Source organism: Lepidothrix coronata, unplaced genomic scaffold (assembly GCF_001604755.1).
Source record: "Lepidothrix coronata isolate B3197 unplaced genomic scaffold, Lepidothrix_coronata-1.0 Scaffold310, whole genome shotgun sequence".
Lineage (NCBI taxonomy): Eukaryota > Metazoa > Chordata > Aves > Passeriformes > Pipridae > Lepidothrix > Lepidothrix coronata.
The window spans coordinates 464,830-480,330 of NW_016690490.1; the positions used below are offsets into that span (position 1 = coordinate 464,830).

A 15,501-nucleotide genomic window follows, 5' to 3' on the forward strand; every position below is an offset into this window, starting at 1 on the left:
AGTTAAACATAATGTATGCAAGAACTGTACAGACAACTTCACCTCTAGCAGACATAGGGTTCTTCTAACTACCACGTCTGGAACTGCATATTGACATTATATCCTGAAGGTAAATAAAACTAAACTCTAGAAGATCACAAATGGAAGAAAATCAAAGAAGCCATCAAAGCATGAAGGTTTTTTATAAGTAACTCATTTATTAGAGAAGAAATTTTCCTGCAAAGCACGCTGACTGATTTTCAGTAGAAAATGCCCATAGCTCATTAGAGTTGCCCCCATTCTCTGGTAGCAAGGTAGAAATGGCACAAGAATGAAAGGGATAATCACCTGAGATTAGCACATACCACACAAAGTAATATAAAGTGACTACAGACTGCTTTAAGACAACTGCCACAAGAAAGCACAAAACAGTGTGGTTTTGTTAGCCTGGTTATAGAAGCAGCTATGACAAGAGAAACATTAACAACTTCTGAATTACTGAAGCTGTGTATTCCAAAAAGCTTGAGATTGCACAACTATGAAAAAAACCCCAAAGCACAGTAAACCAAGATCAATATGGTATAATTTTAAAAATCCTAACAAAAAGTAGTTTTTTCACTAAACGATGTTTTGAACTTTACAGAACTAACAGTGTTCATAAAAACTGTCAATGAAATTGGAGTACTTACAATGCACTAATGTGAACTATTAACAGTGCTTTAGCACATTATGTTCTTGCACAAGGTGCATCTTCATTAGTGACCATTACAAATCCAGTATTTGGGCAACATCTGTTAACCATTTATAAAAAATTCTAGGCACAGTGAGAAATGCTGCAATAGTAACAGCTATTATTTTTTTTGCACAAATGCTCGAATAGACATACCTGGAACAGACAAGCCAAGAGCACCTCATACACACGATTAATCAGGGCAAACAAAATGCTGTCATACATTTGGACCTTTTTTTAAAAAACATCTCTCAAGCCCACTCCCTCCATTACTGTTTTAGGGATAAACAAATTAACTCCTAAAGCAATAAAATTAAAAGACAAAGGGAAAAAGCACTACACTCATCTGTTTTCCTGCAGAGTGATCTAAACCAACCATCTCATTCTAAGAAGTCTCAGGAGTGAGCTGATTAATCCCTTTCATGGTAATTATCACAGAATCAGAGTAATTCAGTCTGGTATGGGGCTATATGTATTACTGTAGGCAACTCAATAAGGTTTGAGGCCAAAATAAGAAGGAACTGTTTATGAATAACTGTCAGCAGATGCTGTGATAAATATCAGAATTTTAGACAAACCCAGAAATAGAACAGAAGTACTTGCGCGATATATAAGCTTAAATGAGACAATGCATTTTTACTCCTCCTATAACACATTGGAAGGTAGACACCAAGCTTTTGCAAGTGCTGGACAACAAATTAAAGAAGAAGGAAAACCAAGGCAAGCCAATTATTCCTTTCTTCATAATTACCATTTTTCTCTTTTTGTTCACGATGCCTGAAAAAGTGTATGATGTCTTTTGGGTTAGCCACCCTATGCATGTACTTCTGGCTAAAACGATGGACACTGAATGGTTCAAAGCCACCTGCATAATCAACCTAAGAGAGAAAAGGAAAAATTTTAATATGAAACAAACAGAAATGGAGAAGCCATGCAAATCCAGCTGGGTTTGTTATCCTTAAAAAGAAAAATTAAAGTAAAAAATAAGTCAACCTAAATTGAATGCCTTACTCTGCCGAATAGTTAATGGCTAATAATAGCTAATAATAATATCAACAGAATAGCTAATAACAGCTCAGATTCATAACTTGATTCTAATTTGTTTCACTTACTAGCCTTCAGGGAAGTTTCCATAAATTAAGTTAGGAACACATGCAGGATAATATGACTTAAGAAAGACTTATATATTACGTGTTTACACAAAAAGCATGACTTTGCTTTGAATCTTTTTAAAGTGACCTTTCAAAACAAAGCAACATAAATGGAACAATGTCTTACTCGTAATCTTATGAGAGGCTTCTCTGGTTGGCGTGGATTTCCCAAGCGTTCTCTTTCTGCGTTGTCCAGCATCAATTCAACCTGTGAAGGAGAATCAGAAATTCAGTTCCACTTTCTCTTACAGATGCCCAAATGTTTCAAGTTTAATTTAAAATACATCCAGTTGCAAGAGGAGCTATAAAAATAAATAATTATAGGATCTGCTCTCATTCCTGAACACATATGTATAAGTATCCAGCCAAAAGCCATAAAATGACTGAGAAAAACATCACAACGGAAGACTCATTCTTCAGATATAGTGTAGTCCAGCAGTATCTACACCCTGATCGCTCATAGTACTTTATAGCCATTATGCTTTGCTAAATTTCTAGTTCCAAGGAAAAAGCAGGAAGAGACTTATACAAACCTAAGAAGCAAGAGCAATTAATTAACCTTTAGTTACTTCTGCCACTTCACACTGTGCAGCCGAGCTTTCAGGGTTTAGGTTGACGTATTTATGCAGGTTCCAAAGCACACATCCAACACTGCCCCACTCTTAGGGGGCAAGTTTTTGTACAAAGATGATATGGACACCCATAAAGCAGTTCCAGCCTACTTTAATAGGTCATCCCAGTCAAGGAATCTGGAAGCCAAGGCTGCAGAGTGAATGGCATCTAATTAGCTTTCTATGGAAACACTGCCTAAGTTCATCTCAAATAATATAGGGCAAGACAAAATACTTCTCATCTTCCAGTCTCAAAATCAGCCACAGATCCCATCCCCTGTCCGTACACTGTTATCTATAAACTATTAGCATTACAAGTTACCTTTTCCGTGCAGAATGCTTGTATTGCCTGAGTAACATTAGGATTGTCAGGATTAAAAAGATCTGGATGATCAGCTAGAACAATATCCTCTATGTGGAAAGTTCGCACTGTCTCTAGAGCAATCTTCTGCATTTTCATATTTTTCCCTTTAACATGCAGCAAACCAATGTGTCTAGAAGGAGAAAGGTAACTTACTAAAAGATAAACTTAAGAGAACTATGGTATAAAGATTTGTTTTAAATTCATGTCTACTTTTCAGGGGCAAAATTTTAAAAGCTATAGGAAGTTCATGGATCTGTATTTCAGAGTTGGACCTGTCAAACATCAGTTTTATTATATTTAGATTGTGCTTGTTCCATACACAAGCACATGTACTCATTTGCTTGTATTGCAATTTATCAGGGTGTAACTCCTCTTAGGTAATTTCCATTTGCTTCAAATGTTAAATAGTAAGCAAAGCAAAAATTCTACTAGGCACTGATTCCATCTACTTTATTATATCACACTCCGAAGCTAATCCACTCCATAAGTCCTTTCATACTTAATACAAGTGGTTTTCTGTTCTCATCACAATACCTGAGAGACATAAGACAAGTGATAAACAAGAACAAAAAGAAAAGCTCACGCACTTCTTCACAGCTTCTCCAGGGGACAGAGATGTCACCACTGAACTTCCTGGCTGACAAACATAAAAACGTTGTTGTTCATTTTGGAATGGAGCTATTTTACACTCATGTTCGTGACCCCACACAACAAGATTAATAAAGTCATCTAAAAACTGCTCTGGAATGTAGTTGGTAGCTCCATGTTTGCTCCTGTTCAAGAGAAGAGAAAAATAATGGGTGGGCAAGGGGGAGTGAAGGAGGAGAAAAGTATCAGTGTGATTTAAAGCAATACAGAAACTCCAGCAATAATATCTGACATACATGTGAGGTCCTCTTCACATTTATTCCTTACACAATTGTGTAATGTTTGATTAAACAAAAAGGCAACTTACACAGCTCACTGTTTTACACAGCTCACTGTCTTCTGCTCCACTCCTTTTATTTCTCTTTTCTTCTTACCTGGCTTGCAAGACTTTATTTTTTTTCTATATGAATGCTTTTATAGCACCTCATGGCCATTGTTTTTGTTTGGTTCTCTGTTTTATTTTTAAATGCTGGGGTAAAACCCACTGAAATAAACAGACACAAAATAAACAGATTGCCACCCCCAATCCCTTTCCAGAAGGCACAGGACGTGAAGGAGGAGTGAAGTGAGTTCCTTCAGCCTACTGGACAGAGATCAGGACAGGGTTATCTGAGCTGTATTTGTTTACATCTGCCTCACCACTGCTTGAACATAAGGATTGCCCTCTTTCTCAGAAAAAATTAGAAGAAAAGATTTAGAAAAGAACTCTGCCTGCTCCTACGACCACTGCTGGGAGAAGTGTGTAGACAGACAGAATATCTGTAAAGCATTGCAGTGCAAGGTAAGATAGATTGTTGAATTATAGTTTAAACAAGTATAGAAAATACAATATGAAGTTTAATGTTCTTCCAGCTTTAACAAGCAGACAAGACTTAATTATATGCATATTACACTACAAACCCCCACTGTCCCTAACTATAAAAGTTTGGGAAGAGATTTTCCAACATTACTAATTCATTTATTTCAACCCTTTTCCTTTATGATTCTTCTGCAGAAAGAGTTGTAAAAGAAAGTTTTCTTTCGGGAAAATATTAAGAAACCAGCTACTCACAAGAAGCACCAACTAAAACGCATCTGGCTTTCTCACCTATCCTTTGTGAGACAGTTTAATGAAGTAACACAGTAAGTTTAAAAGTCACTGTAATTCATTCAATACCGTTACCTATTTTGATGAATCACAAACAAGTTAAACCAACTATCTTCATCTTCCTTTGGTCTCAGCATGGTTACTTGTTTATTGACAAACATACGATACAACCTCTCATCTGGAATAGCTCCTGGAGTGGACAAACAAAAAAAAAAACTAAATAATTTTTGTGTGGTAAACCAACTCTGTATTTTATAGCATTTTTATTAGTACCTCTATTAAAAACAGCACAGAGAAAAAAATATAGCAGCCTTTCAATACCTAAAGAGGACTTACAAGAAAGCTGCAGAGGTACTTTTTACCAGGGAAAGCAGTGATAGGACAAGGGGGAATGGCTTTAAACTGTAAGAGGATAGATTTAGGTTAGAGTTTAGGAAGAAGTTCTTTACTGTAATGGTGGTGAGGCACTGAAACAGGTTGTCTAGAGAAGTTGTGGATGCCCCGTGCCTTAAAGTGTTCAAGGCCAGGTTGGATGAGGCTTTTATCAAACTGGTCAAACAGAAGGTGTCCCTGCCCATGGCAAGGCGCTGGACCTAGATGATCTTTAATGTCCCTTCCAACCCAAACCATTCTGTGATTCCATGATTCTATGATTTTCATGACCTTGGAAGTCTGAGGCATGATTATGAACAGATCAAAATATAAAATGGCTATTTTACTAGATAGACCTCTGAAAAGAAGACATTTTAACATGAAATCTGCCTTAAAGCTACTGCTTAAAGTAGCTTCACAAAGTACATCTGGTTTAAGACCTTTTGCTAATTGTCTGTGCCAAACAACTGACAATAGGCAGAATTAAAAATAATAGAAAGGCTGTTTTTGTTTCTTATCGACAGACTAAGAAGCATATTTTATTGTAATATGGAATTTAAAAACAGATACTTAGTAGAGATGGAGTTCTTAAACATACTTCAAAACGCTATACAAAACAAGAAATAAACTATGAGTTCTACAAAGTCTGTGCTTTCTCATAGAGCAGGGAAAAGTCTGCTGAACTTCTGAACTGTTTGTTGCCGATTATTTCCCTGATGTTTTTAATAAGTAAAAAAACTCAAACCATTCATAGTCATGATGCATTTCAGTAAAATCCCATATGGAGTTTATTTATTTTGTTTAACAAAGAATGCTCTCTAAATCAGAAAAAGTCAAGAAAGTACATATAATCCCAGCACAATCTCAAAGAAACATCTCATGAACATTTTCATGCAGCAACATGTGTACTTTAGAAAGTTGTTGCATTTCCCAGCAACCATTTTGGGTATTGAAAACTTATATTGTGGTATTAGAACTTTCACTACTAACCTTTGCAAAGTATCTCATTAAACACATGAAATCATGGCCATCTAGGACTTAACTTTTAGCTATAAAAGTTGCTTAGACATAAGTGATTAAGCACTCATGCCTATACACAAAATAAGGGAAAAAATTAAGATATTAATACTTAGCTTCTCTAGACAGAGAGCAGTCAAAAATAACTGTTCTTAGTAAGAAGTAAGAGTAGAGGGGAATCTGGTGGAGAAAACAGAAAGGGACAAAGCTGAAGCTGAAAACCTAGCACTGAACACCTCTGAAGTATGAAACTCCTCATAAGTTTATTTAAAGAAACTGAGGTTACCTGTGACAGATATTACCTGTGAACCACTTCAGACAGGCATGAAAGACATTAGGTTTCTGCTCAGACAGTTTGTTTTTGAATAAAACCAAAAATGGCACAAGAACATAACAGTGTTTAAGTTTTACCTAAACAGGATGAAGTAAGCTTAGTACACAACTGAGAGAATTTAAGAGCGTGATTACTCTGACTAGATACACAGACACTATTTATGGCCAACTTAAGCAGGGTTCATTTAAGACCAAAAAAAGTACAAAAATCAAAGTATTGAAGGATTTATTCTAAATGAAAAAAAGCAAAGAAAAAGCCTGTCAGCCAGTGACAACACAGCAGGAGGAGAAAACCGACACTGCCACAGAATTGATATGCTTTAGTTTAGAATTACTTAGACCTTCATGTTTGTTGTAGCCTTTTAAGTTTGTTACAACTTTATTTACACCTATTGAGCTTCAGTAACACATGAACAGTCTGACAGACTAATACTCACCCAAGCCATACAGAGCAATTTTTGTTCTACCCTTACGTAATAAAATGGGACTAATATCTATTTTCTCCACAGAAGTTGAACGTCCAAAGTGATTCAGCAATCCTGCACAGCTTAAAATATCCAATGCACACAGTGCATCTGCCTGCAAAAAATATTAAGAAACAAATACAAAAACTTTGAACAAAACATTTAGTCTTTAATATCTAAGTGAAAGTTTCAAAAGGGAGAGAGAATATCTTTCCTTAAGTAACTTTGCAGCTGAAACACCCCACCACATATAGTAGCTTTTTTTTAAGTGTTCATGGGTACAGAAGCAAATCCCTTTTCCTTACAAGTCCTACTTAATTTGAACAATGTGAAATTAAACATTAAATCATTCAGAAAAACAAAAACATAAAAAAAACCCCAAAGAGACACTCTCTAAACTACTAAAAAAATTATCTGGTTAAGCTAACTACCTCATAATAAGTCCAAAGTTAAACTTCTGCTAAAACCCTAATCTCCATGATACACTGCTTTTTGATATAAAATGCAAAATTATTAATTCAACACACACACTTTAAAGCTTTCTAAATGTCCACTTCCTGCTTACTTTTAGTAGCTTATTTTTAAGCTAGCATTTCATCACTATTGGATTATCTTCCCTGAAAATGCAAGATGCCTATCAACTGCATATGCACAAGTCAAAATACCAAAATTCTCTTCCTTTAAGCAAAAAAGCTTTCAGTTTCTACAGATAGAATGTTTTAGAAACCTTCTGAAAGACTGTCACTCTGAACCTGTTCTCAATGACAGAAACCTACATAAATTAAGAAATTAAATGTAGTTTATATGAGTCTCTTCTTTCCATTTGCTTTTTTAATGTCATGCTTACCCTTTACTTGTTGTCATTTATTAACATTCCTAAAGTTATACAAAATATTTACACAAATATTGGAGCAACTGACTAAAACTAGGTGATCTCCAAGAACTGTATTTCTGTACAAGTCTCTATTTCTATAATATCTTTGTAATGTAACAGCATAGTACAATTATGATAATAATTACCCCTGTGGGATCATCATGATTGCCATGAATACTAAAAACTGGAATAGAAATGTTGAGATTTTCATCCTGATAATTCACCCATGGAAATCTGAACAAGAAGAGGAAAGGAAGTTAAACCACATCTGCAAATTTGTGGATGATCAATATTCTCTTCAAAGTAACACCATCACAGATAGATCACAGCAGCTGCACGAATGAGTACAAAGGGGCTATGAATAAGCTTAAACTGCACAGCATAAGAAGATTCTTATTCATGGACGGGAATGGCACTTCCAACTGGGAATAGGGTAGCAAAAAGGACCTATTCTTTTAGAACAAGTCTATGAAAAGAATTGTACAACATATTGTGTGGTAGCAGCAGACTAAGCTGTATAACCCTTGCTTACACACAAAGAACTCTGTTGGTTCTACCACAGCAATTCATCTAAATTGGTTTACTTGTATTGTACTTGCAAGATAGAAACTAGATTACATAAAGGTATCAAGTGTCACAGCACATTCAAAAGTTTCTCAAAATACTGTACACATTCCTTTATAGACTTAGGTAAGTGAAGTTATCCTGTAGACTGTCCCACAAAGAGAGGCCTAAAACTTCAAGGTTCTAGTCACAGAGGATATAAATTAAAAATCACAACACGCTCACCCAATATGCAAATCAAGCCTTACATGATAATTTATAGGAACGTACTTACTTGCTGTGATGAAAATTAACTGCCTGATCACTCAAAATTTCAAACTGAACAGGACGGTCACCCATGCAGTATTTTCTTAGTGACTCCAAACAAGAGTGTACTGTTTTTCTGGAAGGTTTGTTGTCATGAAAAAGGTCCCCACCTAATAAAATAAAGTCCACCTGTATGTAACAAAAAGCTTTATTATTTTAATACAACACTTCGTATTACCTTGAAAGAATTCCAATAAAATTGTTTAGATTATTTCTTCTAGGGAATTCCACATATTTCCTCATATCTGAGGAAGTATACTCCTAGGTAAAAGGAGTTAGTAGTAGCAGACACAAAATTTAACTTCCTCATGAAAAAAAAAGTAATTAAATTACTATTTAAAACAAAATCAAACCCAAAAAGATCCATTTATCAAGAGCCATAGGACAAAAAAACTGACAGTGTTAAAAAAAAAGTATCAGTGAAGGTGAAGTATTTTAATAAGGGTCACCAAATTGGCTCCTGAACATTTTTTTTGACAGGCATGAAGAGATACATTATTTTTTCATCGCTGCAGTAGCTAGTGGGAAGAAATCAGTAGCTATCACCACATTATTTTGAGAAGGTACTACTCATGGTTTCCACATATATTGTGTATATTTAGCTTTCTCATCAAAATTACAAATAATTTGAACAATAAACATTAATTCCTTAAAAACTGAATCATAGAATCGTTAGGTTGGAAAACACCCCTAAGATCATCGAGTCCAAATGTTAACCCAGCACTGCCAAGTCCACTACTAAACCATGTCCCTAAATGCCCCATCCACACATCTTTTAAATACCTTCAGAGATGTTGACTCCACCACTTCCCTGGGAAGCCTGTTCCATTGCTTGACAACCCTTTCAGGGAAGAAACCTTTCCTAATATCTGGACTAAATCTCTTCTGTCACAAATTGAGGCCATTTGCTCTTCCCCTATTGCTTGTTCCTTAGGAGACTGACCTCCCTCTGGCTACAACATCCTTTCAGGTAGTTGTTGTGAGTAATAAGGTCCCCCTGGAGCCTCCTTTTCTCCAAAACAAACACCCCAGCTCCCTCAACCACTCCTCATCAGACTTGTGCTCCAGACCCTTCCCCAGCTCTGTTGCCCTTCTCTGGACATGGTCCAGCATTCCAATATCTTTCTTGCAGTGAGGGGCCCAGAACTGAATATGGGATTTGAAGCATGGCCTCACCAGTGCTGAATACAGGGAGACAATCACTGCCCTTGTCCTGCTGGCCACACTAGTGCTGATACAGGCCAGGATGCCATTGGCCTTCCTGGCCTCCTGGGCACACTACTGGCTCATGTCAATCAAACTGGGCCCTAGGGATGCAGCCTCACACCTGTTATGCCAGGCTACCTGGGAAGGTGGGGCAGTCACAGAGGAGATGCTGCCTGCTGCACCAGGCTGGAATATGTTGCCATTGCCACCTGTCCCTTAATTCAGTGAGTTCATCCAGTGGGAGAGAGGACAGGAAATCTTCTGTATCATGTGTCCTGTCTGCCTTTCAGGCTGATCACAGGGAAGGCATAGTGTGATTCCAGTAGTGTTTCTCTCACACCCACACCCGCTCACTGATACTCCTCCACCTCCTCACCCTCTCCCTAAGTGGAATTCCCCTAGCCAGGTGTGCCTCCCACAGCTGTGCTCACTGCTGTCAGTCAGCACTGGTGGAACAGCAGAGCCCACCCTGCAGCTGATGCTGGAGTGGCATTCAGTTCCCACTGAAGCTCTATCTGGGCAGCTGTGTCAGTTGTGGTGGATGCAGCGCTGAGAGAGGCCACAGCTTTCTGTCAGATGGATACCACAGCTCCCTGGGTGGAGCTGGCAGGGCTTCAGCACCCTTCCTGCATGGAATGTTATGCCACAGTATGTCTGCCTGTCATGTTTGTGGTGCTCCTGTTTGCTGCTGGTCCCCCTGGGCTTCTTTTACAGGTGGGGAGGTACTTGGCTGCCACTGCTCCTGGCCCTGCTTGGGTCCCATCAGTTGCTGTTGTTCGAGATGCAGGCTCCTGGCAGCAGCTCACAGCTCCTCATAAGGTTGCCCTGGTTTGGGAAACTCTCCTCTGCACCACTCTAGAGGATTCTGCTGCTGACTGTGCCGGCACCAGGGCTGGTCACCTCAGCAACTCAACACTCTAACAAACACTTCAAAAGCTTATAACATTTTCTCTGCTTTCTGATTTGAAGATTTGAAGACTGTGCATCATCAACCTCACTCTCCTCTACTATTTTCCCTCCTTGAATTGACAAACTCTCTGTAAATACCAGTGAAACTGGTGCAGGCAATCCAAAACCACAGTTAATGCAACCAGGGTCATAATTTAACACGAATGCTCTCTCAAAAGAATAGGCACTCCTTTCACTAAAACAGAAACGAAACTGGTTGCAATGAATAGCTTGAATGCTCTCTCAGAAGAATAGGCATTCCTTTTACTAAAACAGAAATGAAACTGCTTGCAATAAATAGCTTAGTGATTTGATTTGATATTACTATAGATTGTACTAGGACTAAGCTTTACAGCTTTTGGCAGATATGAATGTAGTTTCAACAGCCTCACTCCTTCCTTTTCCAAAAAGTAGCACTTACTTCATTCTTTTGAGCATGGTCCAGAATTTCATTAAAAGTTACAAATGTATCATTTCCACGAACTGGATCTTTCTCCAAATAGCCAAGATGAATATCAGTAGCAACAAGTATTTTAAAGGTGTCTTCATCATCCCTACATAAGACAGAAAAACTTGTGTCACAGAGCAACACATATAGGGAATTTCAACACAGTCTTTATTAAGGTAAGCTGGTCTGTCCAAAGTCACAAAATACAAAGGAGATCTGCCATAAAACTCTGCCAAATGTCATTCCTGTAATGTTCTTAAAATATTTCGCTACTTTTACTGCAAATGTTACATCACCAAACCAACCAGTTGCTAGGTACATCCCAGTCATTCTACTCTAGTGAAGGGCTGCAACCACCTCTCTGCAGTACCTAATGAAAAACTAAGGGATCCTCTGTATATTTCCTGCCTTTAAAAATACTTGTTGAACAAACATTCAACTTCTCTCTCTGCACTGATAATCTGCGTGTACGTGATGGCAAGCATGATGATCATAAAGACCTGAGGGAAAACACAAATGATGATCCGAGCTCTCCTTAACTCATCCCAAACATACAAAACACTCGCTGTCCGATGTGACAGGACGGCACGGCGTCGCAGACAACGGGAGCTTACTGTGAGTTGACGGTGCTCATCTTCGTGCCAAGGCTGTTCAGGTCAGGGAGTCAGCTTCTCTCGTCATAGGCGGTGTGTGAAACGTAAGAGACAAGACAGACGCTGGGTCAGCCCGCAGGCACAGCGAACGATCCCTCACGCGGCTGGATCCCTCCCCGCTCCCGCCGCTGCCTCGGCCCAGCACGTCACGTCCGGCGGCCGCGGCCCGGAAGCGCCTCTGGGCCCCGCCCCGGAGCGCCCGGCCGTGCTGGGGCCGCAGGTACCGCGGGCGAGGCTGGGCCGGGCCGGGCCGGGGGGTGCTCGGCGCGGATGGGAGACCCGTGGGACGGGATTAGAGCGGGGTCTGGCTGGCGGCAGCCCGCGGGCACGGCCGGGGCAGAGGGGAGGCATGGGCGGTACCGGCCCGGCCCAGCCGGCGGGGAGCGGGGGAGCGTCCTTCTGTGGCGCGAGGGCCCGTCCGGGGGGTGCGGAGCGGAGCGGAGGAGGGCCGGGGCCGCGGGCTGGGCCGGGGCCGGACAGGCGCCGCGGGGCCTCGCAGAGACTCTGCCCTACTATCCGGACTGCTCCGGCCTCTTTGTTAAGAAAACGGGCAGCGCTCCGGGTGCACTCTGCAAACCCTCGCGCTGCTTCTCGCTGCCCGTCCCAAAGTGGTGCTGTTTCGGGACCGGGGTAACATGGTACTTTTCCAGCGTGGATATTGTCTGGGAGTTCTTGCAGAGCTAACAAGGGCCGGGTTAGTGGAGGAACTTTGAGTTTGCTCTTTAATTTTCGTATTTGTCGATGTCCACATCATCCATTTGTATTGTACAACAACAAGCTTGTATATTTGCTGCTCACAGATGCTGACTGAAAATGAATAAAGAAGAGCAAGTCGATGAGGACGACGATGATAGTGAGTTGTTTGAAGACTTCACAGAGCATTTTAATCAGCTTGAACTGCTGGAGACTCACAGGCATTTGATTCCTGTGGGGACTCAGAGCTGTTGGTCAGGACAATCCGATGATGACGATGATGAGCAAGAAAGAAGTGAGGAATGGTATGAAATGCAAGAAAAGAAAATGGAAAAAAATCCAGAGACATTGCTACTATGGGCAGCTGAAAACAATCGGGTAAGACAGTTGTTCTGTTCATATGTAGCACTTAGAAGAATGTTATTTTAATCACATATCTAACAACTCATTCACAAACAAAAATTTACCTACACTTTCCTGTCTTTCTCTGAGCTATTTTGATCTGGTTTTGCAAGCCACTGCATGTAAAACATCTCCCTTTGTAGCCCATGCACACTGAAAAGTCTCTGGATCCATTAGCTTTCAGAAAGCAAGCTTTGATTTCAGTTGAAAGTTCAAGTAACAGCACTGCTCTTTAACTTATATAAATGGAAAGCATGCCAGGCTCTCTCTTCCTGGCAAATAAGCCTTTTAACTGGAGTGGAGAGGATGTATCTGAAATTTTATTATTTGTGAAGCTCTATATGCAGATAACAGGTGACTGGTTTTGTATATTTTTATGGAAAAGAAATCCAACTTTACTTTTGGAAGTGAGGGAGAGACAACCAAGATTCCTGTTATGTTATTATACCCTTGTGTACACTTATTTTCATTGGTTGCCTTTCTTACACACAAAAGCTCCTCTCTGCAGTTCTGTGGAGGTACTTATGTCTTCACAGTGAATGGGGAGAAGGTGTAAGGTTAAGGTAGTCTTAAGGCATTGCAACTAATATTCATGTTTTAGCTCTTTGAAAACAGAACAACCCGTGGAAAACAAACAAACAAAACCCCCACAAAATCCCCGAACCCTAGTAACAATAGCTGGTTTCATTTTAAAATCTGTTGTTGCACTTAAGCGTTTTTTGACACTGGCAGAAATTGGTTTTCCACTAAACTTCCAGACAGGAAAAGCCATACATCCTGTTTCACGGAATCACATGAAATTACCTGTTTTATTTAAACAGCTGAGTACAGTAAAGAGGCTCCTGACTGAAAAGCTGGCTCCAGTAAATGCTCGTGATGAAGACCAGTACACTCCTCTCCACCGAGCTGCCTACAGGGGGCACTTGGACATTGCACACGAATTGGTGGCACAGGGGGCTGACATTCACGCGCAGACTGTGGACGGCTGGACACCCCTTCACAGCGCCTGCAAGTGGAACAACACAAGAGTGGCCGCGTTCCTGCTGCAGCAAGGCGCAGACATCAACGCACAGACAAATGGTTTGCTGACCCCACTGCATATTGCTGCAGGAAACAAAAACAGCAGAGAAACCCTCGAACTCTTGCTGATGAATCGTTACGTGAAACCAGACCTGAAAAACAGCTTGGATGAAACTGCCCTTGACATTGCTAGGAGGACTGATATGTATCACTACCTTTTTGAAATAGTAGAAGACTGCATAAATGCCGTGTCCCCTTAAAAGCTGTGATTAAGCTTATGAATGTGGGGTTTGCTGCCACTTTCTTGTTTGTGTTCTGCATGCTCATCAGTGGTGGTCTGTCTATTTGCAACAAGGTAAATGTAATGTAATGTAAGATACTTTATTGTTCTCCCAGGCAAAATGTCACTTCTTGCAATTCAGCTCAATTGTCTCACTCATGCTTTGAAGTGTTACTACTGTTACTGAAGGTATTCACAAAGTCTCAGTAGTTTCTGTTTGTTGCCATTTAATTAGTGCAAATTTGGAGGGGTCTGTCTAATTGGTCTGTAGTGTCCTAGCAGTAAAGAAAACTGGAATATTTACTTGATATGAAAGAATTCTGGCTTGGTTAGGCAGAGTTTATTGCAACTCACTTTAAAATGAATTTTTTGAGAAATTTTAACTTTTTTAAAACTGCATGAAAGCTCAGAATGAATGTAAATTATTTGGGTGATACACAAAATATTTAATGATTTTGGTATAAGGCTTATTATAAAATAAAATATTTAACCTCAAGTACTTTGTCATATGTTTAATTGAAAGCTCATTTATCAATGCAGGTGCCTGTTCATAAGTACTAAGTATTATCCACAGGGTGAAAAAGGAGTTTTGGTTTATTTTTCCTGTTACTTTTCAAGGAAACAACTTTCTATCAAGATCCTGTTTACTTTTCCCTTGCAAAATTAAATTGCTTAAAGATTTATGGTTTGGGACGTGGCATTGGTTGGAACAAATGAGCCTCAACTCTGTGAGGATAAACAGCAAGCATACTGTTTTGTCTGATTAGTTACAGCTGATTTAGTTATAGGTAATTTAGTGTTTCCCTTCCACTTTGAGTTAGTACATTGTTACAGTTTTATATTTTGTTACTTTTTCCTAGTAAATTTTCCCACACCAACAGCTCCTTGCCAGCAAGCTAGAACTCTTCGAGCCCCGGACTTAATGACTGCTTCATTGAAATCCTAAATAACCTTGGCACACTAGCTAAAGTGGTAAAGGAGAGCCCCCATCCTCCTGTAGCCTCAGCTGGGCGTAGGGGCAGCTTTTTATTTTTATTGTTCTTTTTTCCTTGGGAGGTGGGACTTGGCTTTTACCCGGACTCGGAGAGGGTGTGTGAAGAGAAGGAGTCCGGGGTTCGTTTTTCTTTCGGCCGGGTCATTTTTTGGCTTCTGGCCCCGAGGGAGGTCCCAGTTCGCATCTGAGTCCTCACACTCTGCTCTGCTCTGCCCACTGCCTGGACTTGCCTGGAATTCATCGGAAAGCCAGCGCCATCTGCGGAGTAGTCTTTGGGGGGGAAGGGCCGCCCTTCCCCTCCTCTTTCCCCGTGTTGGCAGCAGCCGGCACTGGAAGGGGAAGAGCAAGGGGATCCCC

The 15,501-nt window shown here is 40.1% G+C and overlaps 3 protein-coding genes across 5 annotated transcripts in view; 1 reads left to right on the forward strand and 2 right to left on the reverse strand.

The window, feature by feature from the left end:
• The window catches only part of GPR83 (G protein-coupled receptor 83), a 13,846-nt gene extending 13,761 nt beyond the window's left edge, over nt 1-85 (reverse strand). The window contains 1 exon segment of the mRNA XM_017837801.1: nt 73-85. The gene's annotated coding sequence lies outside the window, so the exon portion shown is untranslated.
• The window catches only part of MRE11A (MRE11 homolog A, double strand break repair nuclease), a 20,414-nt gene extending 8,522 nt beyond the window's left edge, over nt 1-11,892 (reverse strand). Inside the window, exons 1-10 of one of the 2 annotated variants that reach the window (XM_017837796.1) lie at nt 11,717-11,892; nt 11,076-11,208; nt 8,469-8,629; nt 7,777-7,864; nt 6,730-6,871; nt 4,646-4,760; nt 3,423-3,608; nt 2,794-2,965; nt 1,988-2,068; nt 1,461-1,587 (exon numbers count right to left, since the gene is read on the reverse strand). In XM_017837796.1, the coding sequence (XP_017693285.1) occupies nt 1,461-1,587; nt 1,988-2,068; nt 2,794-2,965; nt 3,423-3,608; nt 4,646-4,760; nt 6,730-6,871; nt 7,777-7,864; nt 8,469-8,629; nt 11,076-11,208; nt 11,717-11,736 (1,225 nt within the window). In that variant the 5' untranslated portion in view covers nt 11,737-11,892. Of the gene's footprint in view, nt 1-1,460; nt 1,588-1,987; nt 2,069-2,793; nt 2,966-3,422; nt 3,609-4,645; nt 4,761-6,729; nt 6,872-7,776; nt 7,865-8,468; nt 8,630-11,075; nt 11,209-11,716 lie in introns of those variants that run through there. The other variant, XM_017837797.1, reaches the window with a different exon arrangement.
• Nucleotides 11,887-14,646, forward strand: ANKRD49 (ankyrin repeat domain 49). Of its 2 annotated transcripts, none has more exons than XM_017837798.1 (3): nt 11,887-11,975; nt 12,556-12,826; nt 13,672-14,646. In XM_017837798.1, the coding sequence occupies exons 2-3, from the start codon at nt 12,569-12,571 to the stop codon at nt 14,128-14,130; spliced, it is 717 nt and encodes a 238-aa protein (XP_017693287.1). In that variant the 5' UTR covers nt 11,887-11,975; nt 12,556-12,568; the 3' UTR covers nt 14,131-14,646. The 2 variants fall into 2 exon arrangements, with proteins under 2 accessions (XP_017693287.1, XP_017693288.1); XM_017837799.1 differs by lacking the exon at nt 11,887-11,975 and adding an exon at nt 12,293-12,449.
• Nucleotides 14,647-15,501: the final 855 nt, after the last annotated feature.

Excerpts from the sequence above, each read along its gene's own strand:
- ANKRD49 (XM_017837798.1), top strand. The coding sequence starts at position 12,569 with ATGAATAAAGAAGAGCAAGTCGATGAGGACGACGATGATAGTGAGTTG. Across the intron at positions 12,827-13,671 it reads GGGCAGCTGAAAACAATCGG|CTGAGTACAGTAAAGAGGCT; the intron begins GTAAGACAGTTG and ends TTATTTAAACAG.